The sequence below is a fragment of the Cariama cristata genome, unplaced genomic scaffold (assembly GCF_000690535.1).
Source record: "Cariama cristata isolate BGI_N322 unplaced genomic scaffold, ASM69053v1 scaffold5870, whole genome shotgun sequence".
Lineage (NCBI taxonomy): Eukaryota > Metazoa > Chordata > Aves > Cariamiformes > Cariamidae > Cariama > Cariama cristata.
Genome location: NW_009596250.1, coordinates 1609 through 14601, shown reverse-complemented (window position 1 = coordinate 14601; position 12993 = coordinate 1609). Strand labels below are relative to the sequence as shown.

Genomic DNA, 12993 nt, shown 5'->3' with positions numbered 1-12993 from the left:
CTCCATCAGGATTTAAGCTTAATTGAATAATGGTAGTGGAATATCACCTATTACTGACTTGAACACTGTGTCCATTCAGGCCAGACCAAAGCGCCAGGTCTTCCCAGACCAAAGTCTGCAGAACAGTTTCTACAAAAAGCAAGACTCTTAAGTGTCAAGCAACTTAGCAAGGCTTGCATTATTACCACTAAAATCAAATACTAACTGAAACAATACAAACAGGCTAAACCAAGTGTTTTCTTATCCACATTAGCAAGCTCACGACATCAGGATCTGCCTAGAAAGCTGTGTGTTCTGACATGGTTTTTGAGAAGGCTGGGTTTTGCCTAGAATATTATCCATCCCATGCAAAGCACAAGCTCTTGAGTTCAGATATGAGTATAAACATAACGAAAGTGGAATACAAGTGAAGACAGGTCTAAGAACTACTTCCAGGAGTCTGAACTCTAAACAGCCCCTTCTTCAGTTCAGCAATTTTATCTTCTCTTGAGGCTGCATAACTCTTTGCTGTCTTAATGAGAGAGTCGTGACGCTTCTCCAGTCCAGCCTTCAGATTTAGGAATATTTCCTAGAAAGAAGAGATAAAGAGGGGGGGGGAAATAAAAATCAACCCATCAGCAAAGTTAACATTTATGCTTTATAATGATTTAAGTGAGAGTGGTCTGGTGGTCTCAAGGGATGTCAAAGGTACATTGTCCCTGGCTTAAGAACCAGCATTCACAGAACACAGAGAAGTTACAAAACATCAGAAGAATAAGAGCAGCCACAAGTAAAATCCTAATTTTATGATTCCGTTATAACTGTAGTGGTCACAATACTAAGATGGTCAAACCACCAGCATTAGCCCAGTATTCACACTACTACTGCCCCATTCCACGTTAACCTGTGTCACCAAGGTCTCTGCCACTGTGACTGCTACCATTGTCCTCCCAGCATGGACAGCACTTCAATAATGAACAGATACAATGAGATGCTACAGGCAGACTGTGATTCCCTACTCCCAATCCATCAGGATTTCTGGCTCTTTCCAAAGCAGAGCTGGACAATCATCATCCTGAAACCCTTAGAAGAAAGTGTTGCTGACATGGCAATTGGTCCTGTATTTGAGGGAGACTGTTGAAAGGATTATAGTACTGCCCATCACTACAATACAAATGTAAATCCTCACAGGTCAGGTCCCAGGAGCCAAACACAAAAAGGAAAAAAAAAAATCCAACTGCTTAGAGCTAGAAGTACCATGATATAAAAACAGACATCACAGAACTAGCATAGTGTCTGCTACAGGCACAGGTGGGAAGACAAGTTTAATGTCACCTCCCAAAATACTGGGCAATACCACCATCCTAGTCTTTTCTCTCAGGTCTGCAAAGTCCACGTCTCCTGTGGGCCATCTCTACAGCCTGCAGAGATGAGAACAAGCCCTAAGAACCCAGTGGAACCACATGCAAGAAGATCTCTCCCTCCCACTTATCCACCCAAACCACCACCTGCGTGGCCTACTTGTATCTAGGGCCAGTAAGTGTTCCTTTATCTACAGCCCAAGTTAAAAATCAGTTTTAAGAATGCCAAACAGGATTTATTTAAGGAAAAAAAAGCTCACCTTGGCTTTCATTTCTTCTTTTTCAGCATTCTCATTCAGCTGCTGAATTTTGAACTTTGTCTGCTGGATTTCCTTGTGAATGGCCGTCACTTTATCATATACAGCACCCCTCTTCTCCTGAACTCTATTACAATATCTAAAGGTGGGAGAAAAAAGTTAGTATTGCACCATTTGACTAACTCTAGATTAAACTTCACCCCAGCACAAGCAAAGCTTCCATTTTATGAGCATGAAACTAGCAGCTTCTAGTAGCAATGCTGTATAGAATTTACTTGCTTGGAAATTTGACCAGTTCTTAAACTAGAACAATTTAGGTAGAAGTGAAACTCAAAGTGGAGTTAGAGGAGTACGTTGAAGATCCTCAGTTGCTGTCAGTCAAGGCAACTCAAGTGACTCCAGTGGAACCAACCCAGAGAGCCGGACACTGCATCTTCCTGCCTTTGAGTAATGCAGTACAGGTGTCAACTGAGAGCCCTGCCTAAAGGCCAGCCACTGGACCAGGTTAAAAGCAATATAGCCACACTTGATGTTTCAGCGTAATTGAAAGTCACACATTTTCCTTAGCCCCAGATCCTCTCTCATCAAATTAGAGCTCTAATCTCATACATCTACATATGTTATCTGTAACTTCCAGTCCATCATTTCACTGCATCCCAATCAAAGACCAAATAATACTTCACCAGCTTGCAGCTAAATTCAGATAGTTCCAGCTGTGAGCTGCCATGTAGTAAAGGATTAGCGTTGGAACAGGAGATCTACTCTGACTTCAAGTGCAAAAAACACCTACCAGTTTATACTAAACATTTGTACAATAATTACAGTTGGAACTGTAGCAGCTTCTTTCTCTAAACAATGGCTGAAATAACTCATACTTAGCAAAAGCCTACGTACCTCTTGCTGCCTCAAGGGAACAGTCAGGACACATTCACTTATTCGCTAGCAAAAAATTCCTGTTTTCAAATCAAGGTTACCTCCCTTCCCCTCTTGCTTATCAAAGAATCTAATTTTATCACTCAAGGGAAATATCTGACACATTAAAACAGATAAATCAGCAGCAACTTTTAACATAAAGAAGCATTAGATAATATTATTTTCATTCTTTATTTGGAAGGAAAAGTAGCTTTTAATTAATCTCCTTCACCTGGTACAATACACTAAAAGAGGAGCAAAAGAAACCTGGGAATCTTGCTGCCGATCTACACACCACACAAACCTTATCAGTGTGACGAAATCTACGTTGACTCTCAGCTATGTGGAAAAAGCTCTCTTCCATTATAGTTAATCTACCCAGCCAAGAATTTTCCATATTCCCTTCCCTATCCATGTACAAAAAAAGAAGTTATGTAATAAGCTTTCTCTATAAGAGTTCAGAACTTGTAATCTCACAGTGAAGCCACGACCTTACAACGCTGCAGTTTGCTGCTGCAGAAGTGACTGCTGTGCTGTAAACACTGCCTTGCAACTTGCCTTTAGCATATGGTAGGAAGGAAGATGGGCTAAGAGGCTTTGATCAAATGACACTTTTCCTTTTGTTTTAGAAGCATCATGTCAGGATAATACTCCTCTGAGATACGAGCCCCATTTCCCCATGGGTCTTGAACATCTTTGATAATGAGCAAAAGTGGCAAGGGAAATTATGAAAAATTCATGAAAGGCAAATGGGGCTTTGTTGAAGTCTGATAAGTTGGAAAATTATCCCAATGTGACATTCTCTTTAAGAAGATAAAAGAATCAAGAATAAGCATTATAAATTAAATTAGCGCTCCAATAAAAGAATTGCTGTCAAGTCACATTGCAATTATTGATTTGAGACCCCAAGTCCCTGCCTGCAGCATTACTGGTCTTCATACAAAGCTATCCCACATCGCTCATTTTCTTCTTACTGCTAAGCTACATGTTTGTACCAGACGGAAACTTTGGTAGCACGTAAAAAAGACGTATAGTAGCATCAGGTAGAAATGTCAACTCATCCATACTCAAATACAGTGTGCTTATATTGCTCAACATCTTCACGCTTCTTTTTTATCCTTATTTCAGCTGTAGACAGCTTCTCATGTTTTGCAGTGACCAGCCTCTTTAAGGACATTTCATCTGTCTTCCCCTTTTTCAGCTCTATCTGAGCACTCTCAAGCTGGTCTTCCAGATTTCTGACCTAGAGTACATAATTGAAACAAATTAAATCAGGGAAAAATAATCAAAACAGCATACGCTGTTCGTTTACTACGATTAGAACTAGCTTCCTGCTTTCTGAAGATCTGATTGCTAACTAATTCTCCCAGTTAAACCCCAGTTGCCTAGTCTTTATCCGATTTTAAATATATCCAAATGGACAAGATCCCATCACTTATTTTCAGAAGTTACTATGAGTTCTGCTACAGCTCTTAGCCAAGGATAACTTGAACGCATGCTATACAAATACCCGAAAAACTGAATACCATTTTTCAAATGCTCCTAACAATTGCATTCTCTCAAAAGCGAGCAGCAAATAACAAGGTACTGTATTGTAACAAACATTTCATCAGGGAAAGGCTGGCTTAGCAATATTAATAAAGTTAAAGGCACTTAAGACATGAGTCTTCCTGAAGTAGTAATTTTTTGCTCCTCATTTCTGCTCTCTAGGCAGAAGAAACTGGATCTCACTTCTCTCCTTTTGTCGTTTCCTACCAACAACCCCAAGACAGTTCAAACTATTTCAGGTCAGGTTTCTATTGCAATAAAAGCTTTGACTATTAAAAGTGGTCAATAGTGCATTAGCTAGTGGCATGCAGCAAAGCAGCAGCTATGTTTTACTGATGTTTTTAAGAACGAGATTTTGAAGTTATTCAAATTCTTTCTTTTTGAGGAACAGGACAGAAGAGACGGGAACTTTCAACATACAGACATTTACTGATGATCATCTACCTTGCTTAGACATTAAGTTCTCCCTAACCAGATATAATTTGGATAATACAAACCTCTGATAATACACTGGCCAGCCTCTCCACATTTGCTCCCTGTCTTTCCATCTTCTTTTGATATAACTGCACCTCCAGTTGGCATGACGGCAGAACTTCAACTAGGTCTCTATAACCTTCATATTTCTCAATAACTTCTTGCTTTAAAGAGAAAAAGACTTATTAATAAACAGCTTTGGAGTTCAGCAGTTATTTAGTACAGTATTAATGCATATTGACTTTTGTATCCATTCCCTCATTGTTTAACACACACACTAGAATTAATATTTAGTAGTTACTGAAACAAGATCTTCAGTTTGTAAAAAAAAAAAGCATTTATTTGGAAAGCACAGAAAAAATGACATGCAAGTGTTTTTACACTGAACTAACAGCTTGTTACAAGAGCTTTCAGGACAGAATAAAGCTGTACAGTGAAGAAATTCTGTACTGGTAAAACAGCAGTTACGTAAAGCATCCTAAAAACAGATGTCTGGAATTACAGCAATAAAATTTACTCCTTTGGAACAAAAATATCCAGGGAGACAAAGTTATGCAAGCTTCACTGATGTATAAGCAATAATGAACTACAAACATTTAAAGGCTGGACATTACTATTAAAAAAAAACCAAAAGCTAGGAAGGGAGCTCAGTGTTCAGCATACTAGTGGAGACAGCCATCAATTCCAGAAACAGTGAATGATAACAGAAGCATGTGTTCTAAATCCAAGGAGTTGCATGAGCTGCCAAAATATTGTCATCTCTTGAGAGCAAACAGCCAGACAGGTATAGTATAGATTCAAGAAAAATAAAAAGCCACCCCCACAACCAACCTTCCGTTTTCTCTGAAGCTGTGATTTCATTTCAGACTAACCATTGTTCTGTTGATTTTTGACTAGAAGCATAAGTCATTCAAGAAGCAGTTCTAGACGATGACAGTTCAGTAAAACGTGCCCTTTTTCTAATAGAACACCTCCTTGTGTAGACAGAGGAAAACCTTACCTTGGATTTCTTCAGTTTCCTAACAGTCTCTTTCATCAATTCTTTGTAATTTTTCAGTTCCTCTGGACTCTCCACAATTTTCGATTTCAGTTGCTCTTGTTCTTCTTTCAAAGTAGCCATTGTCACTTTGAGCTCATTCTAGTTAACAAGACAAACACACTTTCAATATTAGCAATTAGGTGAACAAAGAGGAATTGTGAAGTATAGTTTGCCAGGATCTTACAAGTAGACAGGTTCCTTTCTCTGTTTTAAGTCATTCCTCATTAGAAAGTTTGTTTTGGAAATAAATTCCTCTAAACAGCATTAACATTTCCAATCAAAGCAGTTAACAGTCCATTTTGCTCCCTGAACATGCTTACAGGGGTGCAATATTAAGTCATAAGAACAGCATTTAACTAGTACTCCACAAAAAGCCTGCCAGTTATACATATTACTAGTAGGTCTCTCCTTCAGAACCCCTCACCTAGGGCAACCGAGGCAGTCATTGCAGGCTTTCAGAGCCAGCTGTATCAACCTGATAAAAGAGCAACAAGCTTCCTGTGCAACCTCTCAAAAACCTCCTGTTTTATCTCCACCAGGTCAATGGCTGCCTCATTAGCCATTCTGTACGCTTAAGGTAAGCCTATAGCATCTCAGAAGTCCAGATTTCTTGCCCTTTAACAGATCAGCTTCCTGAACACAGACAGAGCTTTACACTGCAGAGATGCATATTTAAAGTTAACAACAAAAGAAGCTACTGCAGTAAAGCTTCCATGAAGGGGAAAAAAATGAAACCAAAACAGTTCTTTAAAAAAGTAATAATCACCACCTGAACATTACCTAGCTCCAAGAATAATTTGATCCTAGAAAGAGAGATGATCTATTAGTTGATTTGAGATGCAAGCTACAGCCTACACCTACACAGAGGTGTACTTACCAGTTTTCGGGTACTCTCCGCAATATCTGACTTCTTTTGCGAAATCACTTCTTGCAAAGCTGTCTAAAAAAAGAGTAACAAGCTTTAAACAAGCATCTCCACAAGTGCTACCTCCTTTACGCTTCTATCAGATCTGTTCACAAGAGAAATCCCATTTATGGTTTCTTTGGAGCACCACAACTAGCAGACAAAATTGCAGTCTGTAAGTTTTAAAAGACAGGGAAGGAGAACACTGTCGCAAAAGCCACTGGGAGCACTAGGGATGCAGCCAGTGGTAGGTAACTAGGAACAGGGATAAGAGACGGACTACCTCTATTCTTACTGACCCTGGCAGCGTTATACACACAAAACCTTCTTCACCAGAGGCACTGTTCTTGAGAAAAAAAACTAAGTTAATACAAGTTCTCCAATAATATGGAAATCAAGCACATGGTTAATAATATTAATAGTAGAGACATGACTTAACATAACAAAAAAAAAAACAATCACAGATTGATTTCCCACCCCCCGTCTCCTCGAAGCAGCTAAAAAAGTTACCTATGAGACCTTAGAGGCAAGTTGTCATTGCTGGAAAGTTATTCCTGCAATCAACCCTACTCTTTTTGCCAGGCATTCCCTTGGGTGACCCTTCTTAGGCCTTGTTTCCTGCCATGGCTCACCTCCAGTTCCCATTCTTCAAATTCAGATGGAAAACAAAGGGAAACATACACATCCCGCTTTTGAACGATAACACAGGTATTTCCCAAGTCATTGCAGTAATACATTTCAAAAAGAAAGAGCTGAATACACTTTTGTACTCCCTAAGTCTGAATTCAGGTATGTTTCACATTCCTTACAGTGAAATGAAGAGTCAGTGTTAGGGGTCAGACAAGACATTGTGTTGCAATGACCTTTGTTTTAAATCGGAAAAGTCCCCTTTATCCTTTTCAGAAGTAGGGGGAAGGGAACAAAAATCAACAGAAATAAGAAACACCCATGATCAGAAGCCATAGCAACATTTCAGAGAAATGTATAACAAGATCATACTTGTTTCCGACGATAGTCTTGCCTTAGTAGTTGCTCCAGTTCTCGAATGTTATCTGTCAGTTGCTTGACCTCTGCTTGATGTTCAACAGGAACAGTGCTAAGGAAAAAAAGATACTGGACAGTTTCAGCATCATTATAGTCAAGTCAGAGCATAGCAGATCAGATCAATCACTCTCTCCAAAGAATTTACAACCAGTAACTTTAGTAACCACAGCAAGACAGTCCCAAATTAATACATCTTATTTTCCTTTGCTTGTAAGATTTTTGTAGTTGAAACATAACCTAAAGAGCTATTTTGGCAAGAAGTGGTACAAGCACAACAGAGGACTAAGTTTAAAGATCATGTTAAGCAAAGCACAAAAGAGCAACACTTCAATCAATTTTTGTGGCGATTTTCATTTATGCAATTTGCCTAACATTACCTGCCATAGAAACAGCTCGTATTACGGTAGACCTACAGCTAGCTAGTGAACCTCCTGTCTGGCACATACCAAGAGCAGCTATCAGAGAAAAAAACCAACCAAACAAACAAAAAACCCAACATACAACTCTTTTTTTGTTTTGAAAGCCATCTTGGAAACTAACCATCTCTTCATCCAATTATCCACAAGTGAAAACAAAACTTAATGGTGCAAAGACACACACAGTAGGACTAAACGGCCTGAAATGGAGAATGGGGCAAACACGAAAACAAAACTTAATGGTGCAAAGACACACGCAGTAGGACTAAATGGCCTGAAATGGAGAATGGGGCAAACACATCAAATAGCTAAGGAAGACAACTTTATCCATCTATTAGGTTGAAGATGGGTTTCCCACATCTATTGAAGAGATAAAAACATATCACTAAAAACTACCTGTAACAGCAAAAAGTTTCACCAGAGTCCCCAACATACAGAATACAGTATCCTCTCAAAGCAACCGTATACTCCCAAAAATCACATTTTTATTTTCCGCCAACAACTCTTCTAGGCTAATGCCAGTAAAGCTACTTCTGTAACCCTGAGCGCAACCCAACAGCAACATCTCTAGAGTTTCTGGCTTCTTTCCCAGGGATGCTAACTGGCCACAAAGTCAGACAAGGGCCAAAGTAGAAGTCAAGTCCGCTTAAATTAAAAGTTCCTAGAGTCGTCATCAAACAATTCTATCAAATTACACAGCTTAACTACTCAGTTTCTGTTTAGGCACCCCATATAGAATCAGAGAATTATTTAGGTTGGAAAAGACCCTTAAGGTTGAGTCCAACCATTAACCTAGCACTGCCAAGTCCACTACTAAACCATGTCCTTAAGCACCACATCTACACAAATACCTCCAGGGGTGGTGACTCAACCACTTCCCCATGCAGCCTGTGCCAATGCTTGACAACCCTTTCGTTGGAGAAATTTTTCTGATACCCAACCTAAGCCTCCCCTGGTGCAACTTAAGGCTACTTCCTCTTGTCCTATCCCTTGGTACTTGGGAGAAGAGACCAACACTCATCTTTACTACAACCTCCTTTCAGGTAGCTGTACAGAGCAATAAGGTCTCCCCTTGGCCTCCTTTTGCCAGGCTAAATAGCCAGTCCTCATAGGACTTGCCCTCTAGACCCTTCCCCACCTTCGTTGCCCTTCTCTGGTCATGCTCCAGCACCTCAAAGCCTTTCTTGTAGCGAGGGGCCCAAAACTGAACACAGTACTCAAGGTGCGCCCTCGCCCATGCCAAGTACAGGGGCACAATCACTGCCCCAGTCCTGCTGGCCATGCTATTTCTGATACAAGCCAGAATGTTATTGGCTTCGTGGCCACAACGACGGCATTCAGCTGGCTGTCAACCATATCCCCAGGTCCTTTTCTGCTGGACAGTTTTCCAGTCACTCTTCCCCAAGCCTGTAGCATTGCATGGGGTTGTTATGACCCAAGTGCAGGACTCAGCACTTGGCCTTGTTGAATCTCATACAATTGGCCTCAGGCCATTGATCCAGCCTGTCCAGATCACGTGCACTGAACAGGAAAGTCAAGCTCGTAGTGCTTACTCCTCATACTCACTTTAGTTTCTCCAGCTTCACTGCTGCCTCCCGATTTGCAGTCTCCAGTTGTTGGTGTTTCTCCATAGCCAATTTCTGCAAATTAAATATTCAGAGATATTTTTTATTTTAGAGGAATATGGTTTCTCTCTGGGCTTCTGTTAGAGCCCTGCTCATTGGTATTTCACATGAAATGCTCCATCTCTGAACTACTTAGATATTCAGAAGGGAAGCCACCTGCAATTCTAGCTTCAGCCCACTGATTGTTACATCTATCTTTTCTCAAAACGATGCGAAGTGTCAAACCTTTGCTCACCAGGCTAAAACATCAAATAAGTACTGGAAAAAAATTTCAGTAATAGCCTAAGTAATAACTTATGGTCGTGGTCATACAGAAACCTTTACAATATTGACAAGCTCATCCACCCTTCTAAACTGACATGTTTCCTTACAGGTTTTGCAAAGGTTTTTCTTAAACCATTTACAGTAGCTGTGCATGCTTACCACACGTAATACGGTTGTACAAGTTTTACATAATATTAAACTGGTACCTTCCTGTGTCACTTGGCTACATTTAAGATTCCAGTGTGTTCTGTAAGCATGCAGTTAAAAACCCACAACCTTTATTCTCCCAGTTCTGGGTTAACATTAATTATACGTAAGTAGGTATCTGGAGTAACATGGCACCCAATCTTACATAGTTCAGTTGTAACTCCAAGTAGACCTCACGTCGGAATTCTCTGAAATTTACAAAGTTGAGAATGCCACTCAAGAAGCGAGCTGTCCTCTTCGTTTCTGAAATAGGAATTGCAAGCCATCACTCTTCTGGTTTCCACATGCATTGCAATTGCTTAGAAAAAGCCGGGCAAAACATAATTCGGAGAAGAGACAGAAATTGCAAAACAACAGAATCCAAATTAGTTCTCTCCCTGCTCACCTTGCAAAGATTTCACAGATTACACAAAAATCATCACCAAGCTATGAACTTACAATGTCTTAGCAATTCTATGCAATTTAACAAATGAAAACGGCACTTAGGAGAAAGACTATTAACATACGGCCTCCCACTGAAACAGAAGTCCGGGAGAAAGTGTCAAGCTTCAGCTACAACTGTGAAGACAGAACCTCCCTGTAACTATCAGGCTAACTGAAGACAGCACTTTGAACTGCAGGGACTTTTTGGCTCCATTCCAAGCAAACTTTGTGAAAGATGATTACAAAGGTCTTGAATGTCTCAGACAAGACAGAGCCAGAAGTGAAAGAGTTCTTCAGAACGGTCTTTTCTAAGTTGTTTGCACTGTACCAGCATCACCACAGCCGGTGATTAAAAAGGGTGAAGCAAAAATTCAATCGCTTCCTACATAGGCATCAGCCTAAGAAATCCTATAGCATCCCAGAGTTGCCAGGATAATTTTCACTACCACCTATCCTTACACTATTTCAAGTATGTCACAGTCCACTTTCCAGATCAGCAGTTCAACAGACTTGTAGCATGCAAAACCCCCCTCAGTTATTTAGCTGAATTAGCCTACATAAAGCATAAAGAGGAGAACTGCTCATCAGAACCAGCTTGTCTAAGGGCCATAGCAAGGGTCAGAAGAGTAGCTGAAAGACAAGGACAGTTCTCCATACTAGACATCCATCTGCTTAGGCCAAATGAGAAAAAGCACCTGGATATCAAGTGACACCCACCACTCCAGGAAACACAAGGATGACAATGTGCACTTGCTTACTTGGGTTTAAAACATCAGCAATTTGAAAATCATTAATCCGGCACACTGGAAGTAAGCGTTCCCTGCAAGGAAAACAAAATACAACCTTAGCTGCAGTGACCATTACTCATTTTTGTGCTATATCCATTTACTACAAAACAGATCTTGTCCTCTCGTCCCAGAGCATATGTACATCAAGCACAAGACAACAGTAAGTCTCAGGAGAATAACACAGTACGTCTTCACACACAGATCAGCATTAAAAATTTGTATTCCTACAGCATCTCACAGCTTTCTATAGACAAAATACTTGCCTGTAGAACAACTTTTCAGCTGAATTAGGGAACTCCTACACTTAACTGTTAGCCAATTGTCCCCTTACAACCGAAATGAAGCTTAAAGTCTAACAACTCACCTCATTCCAACAAAGATATCTACACAGAATTCAGACAGCAAATTTACACAACATGTACTTAAGATCCCTCTTCTAGGTGTAATGACAACCCTCTAGCCATTCAAAGTACAGATTTGTGCTCCATCTTGGTGAGGCTGGATTATTTAGTTAACACACTCATTTTGACAAGATAGCTGCCTGCTGAGAATTTTACTCTGTTAAATACTGCTGTTCCCTGTTCATCTGCACATTTCACTTTGCTCAGAGCTAACAAGCATTGGAACTAGCATCAGCAAAAAGGCATAAAGCCCCAATTCTAGTAAATCGGACCTTCACAAGGAATAGGAACCAAACAGATGCAGCATCTTCTACTTACATGTGAATATACAAGTTACAAACAGGTAGAAAGCCTTCAAATATCTGTGGATACATTATGTCAACATTGACCGGCATCTAAAGAGTAAAGAGAGTACTTAAATAAAAATACACAGGTTTGTTTCTACAACATAAGATAATTCAAATAGGTTAAACACACTGAGGATGGTCTCCCCATCCACAGGGAACACAGGTTAGAGGCTGAAGAATGCCATCAGGTTAATCAGCAGACTATTTTAAGTGTCAGTTTTGGCTGGTTAAAATTCAAAAAGACAGTAATAACTAAAGCAGCAACATTACAAACTCTGGAATTCAGTCTAAACCCTCTGTTTCAATTTGTTCAAAACTGGTACAGAAGGACAGTCTCTGCATTACACACCTAACAAGAAGCTCTTTCTTTAAAGACCCTGAAATTCACACACTCGATTGCTTTATGAAGGAGTCAGAAGGATAAGATAGTGGTAGACTGTCACCTTTTTCTGATATTTTAAACCTTATAATACAGTATCCCAGCTAGTGTCATTGCCTGTGAAGGACTGAGTTATCTTGTGCACATACGATCTTCCCTTTCAGTTTATCCAAAAATGGCACAAGACAATACTATTTATTCTTACTTTCAGGAATCGGTTCTTGTCTAACAGAGACTGAAGATAAATTAAGTGTTAATCAACAAGGTATCAGTTAACCTTCAGCTGCCCTTCTCCTTAATTTCCTCTCTAGTTAACAGAGAAGTTCAGATGGTCAAACATTAAAAACAGTATTTACTTTCCTTCTAGACCAGTCTAACATCTAAGCAAAGACCCTCCTCCAGCTATGACCAAAGGCAGATGCCCAAGCCGACAGTATGTATTTTCAAGGCCAGAGATGGTGTCCCTTCATAAGCTTGTCCAGTCCTTCCTGGACCTTACAGACACTTCTGGCACTCACAACATCTCAAAGAAAAGAATTCACAACATAACCGCAGAAGGAGAGGGCGCTCCACAGAGAAGTTCCTGTAGTGAAGAGAGTCTCCTTCCCATGAAAAAAAAAAAAAA

At 40.0% G+C, this 12993-nt stretch overlaps 1 protein-coding gene across 1 annotated transcript in view; it reads right to left on the bottom strand.

The window, feature by feature from the left end:
- Positions 1-247: 247 nt before the first annotated feature.
- Positions 248-12993, bottom strand: part of NUF2 (NUF2, NDC80 kinetochore complex component) — a 13339-nt gene continuing 593 nt past the window's right edge. The window contains exons 2-12 of the mRNA XM_009705093.1: positions 11961-12037; positions 11212-11273; positions 10176-10273; positions 9501-9574; positions 7474-7570; positions 6448-6510; positions 5532-5669; positions 4555-4695; positions 3577-3752; positions 1601-1736; positions 248-568 (exon numbers count right to left, since the gene is read on the bottom strand). Of these exons, the coding sequence (XP_009703395.1) occupies positions 419-568; positions 1601-1736; positions 3577-3752; positions 4555-4695; positions 5532-5669; positions 6448-6510; positions 7474-7570; positions 9501-9574; positions 10176-10273; positions 11212-11273; positions 11961-12037 (1212 nt within the window). The 3' untranslated portion in view covers positions 248-418. The remainder of the gene's footprint in view (positions 569-1600; positions 1737-3576; positions 3753-4554; positions 4696-5531; positions 5670-6447; positions 6511-7473; positions 7571-9500; positions 9575-10175; positions 10274-11211; positions 11274-11960; positions 12038-12993) is intronic.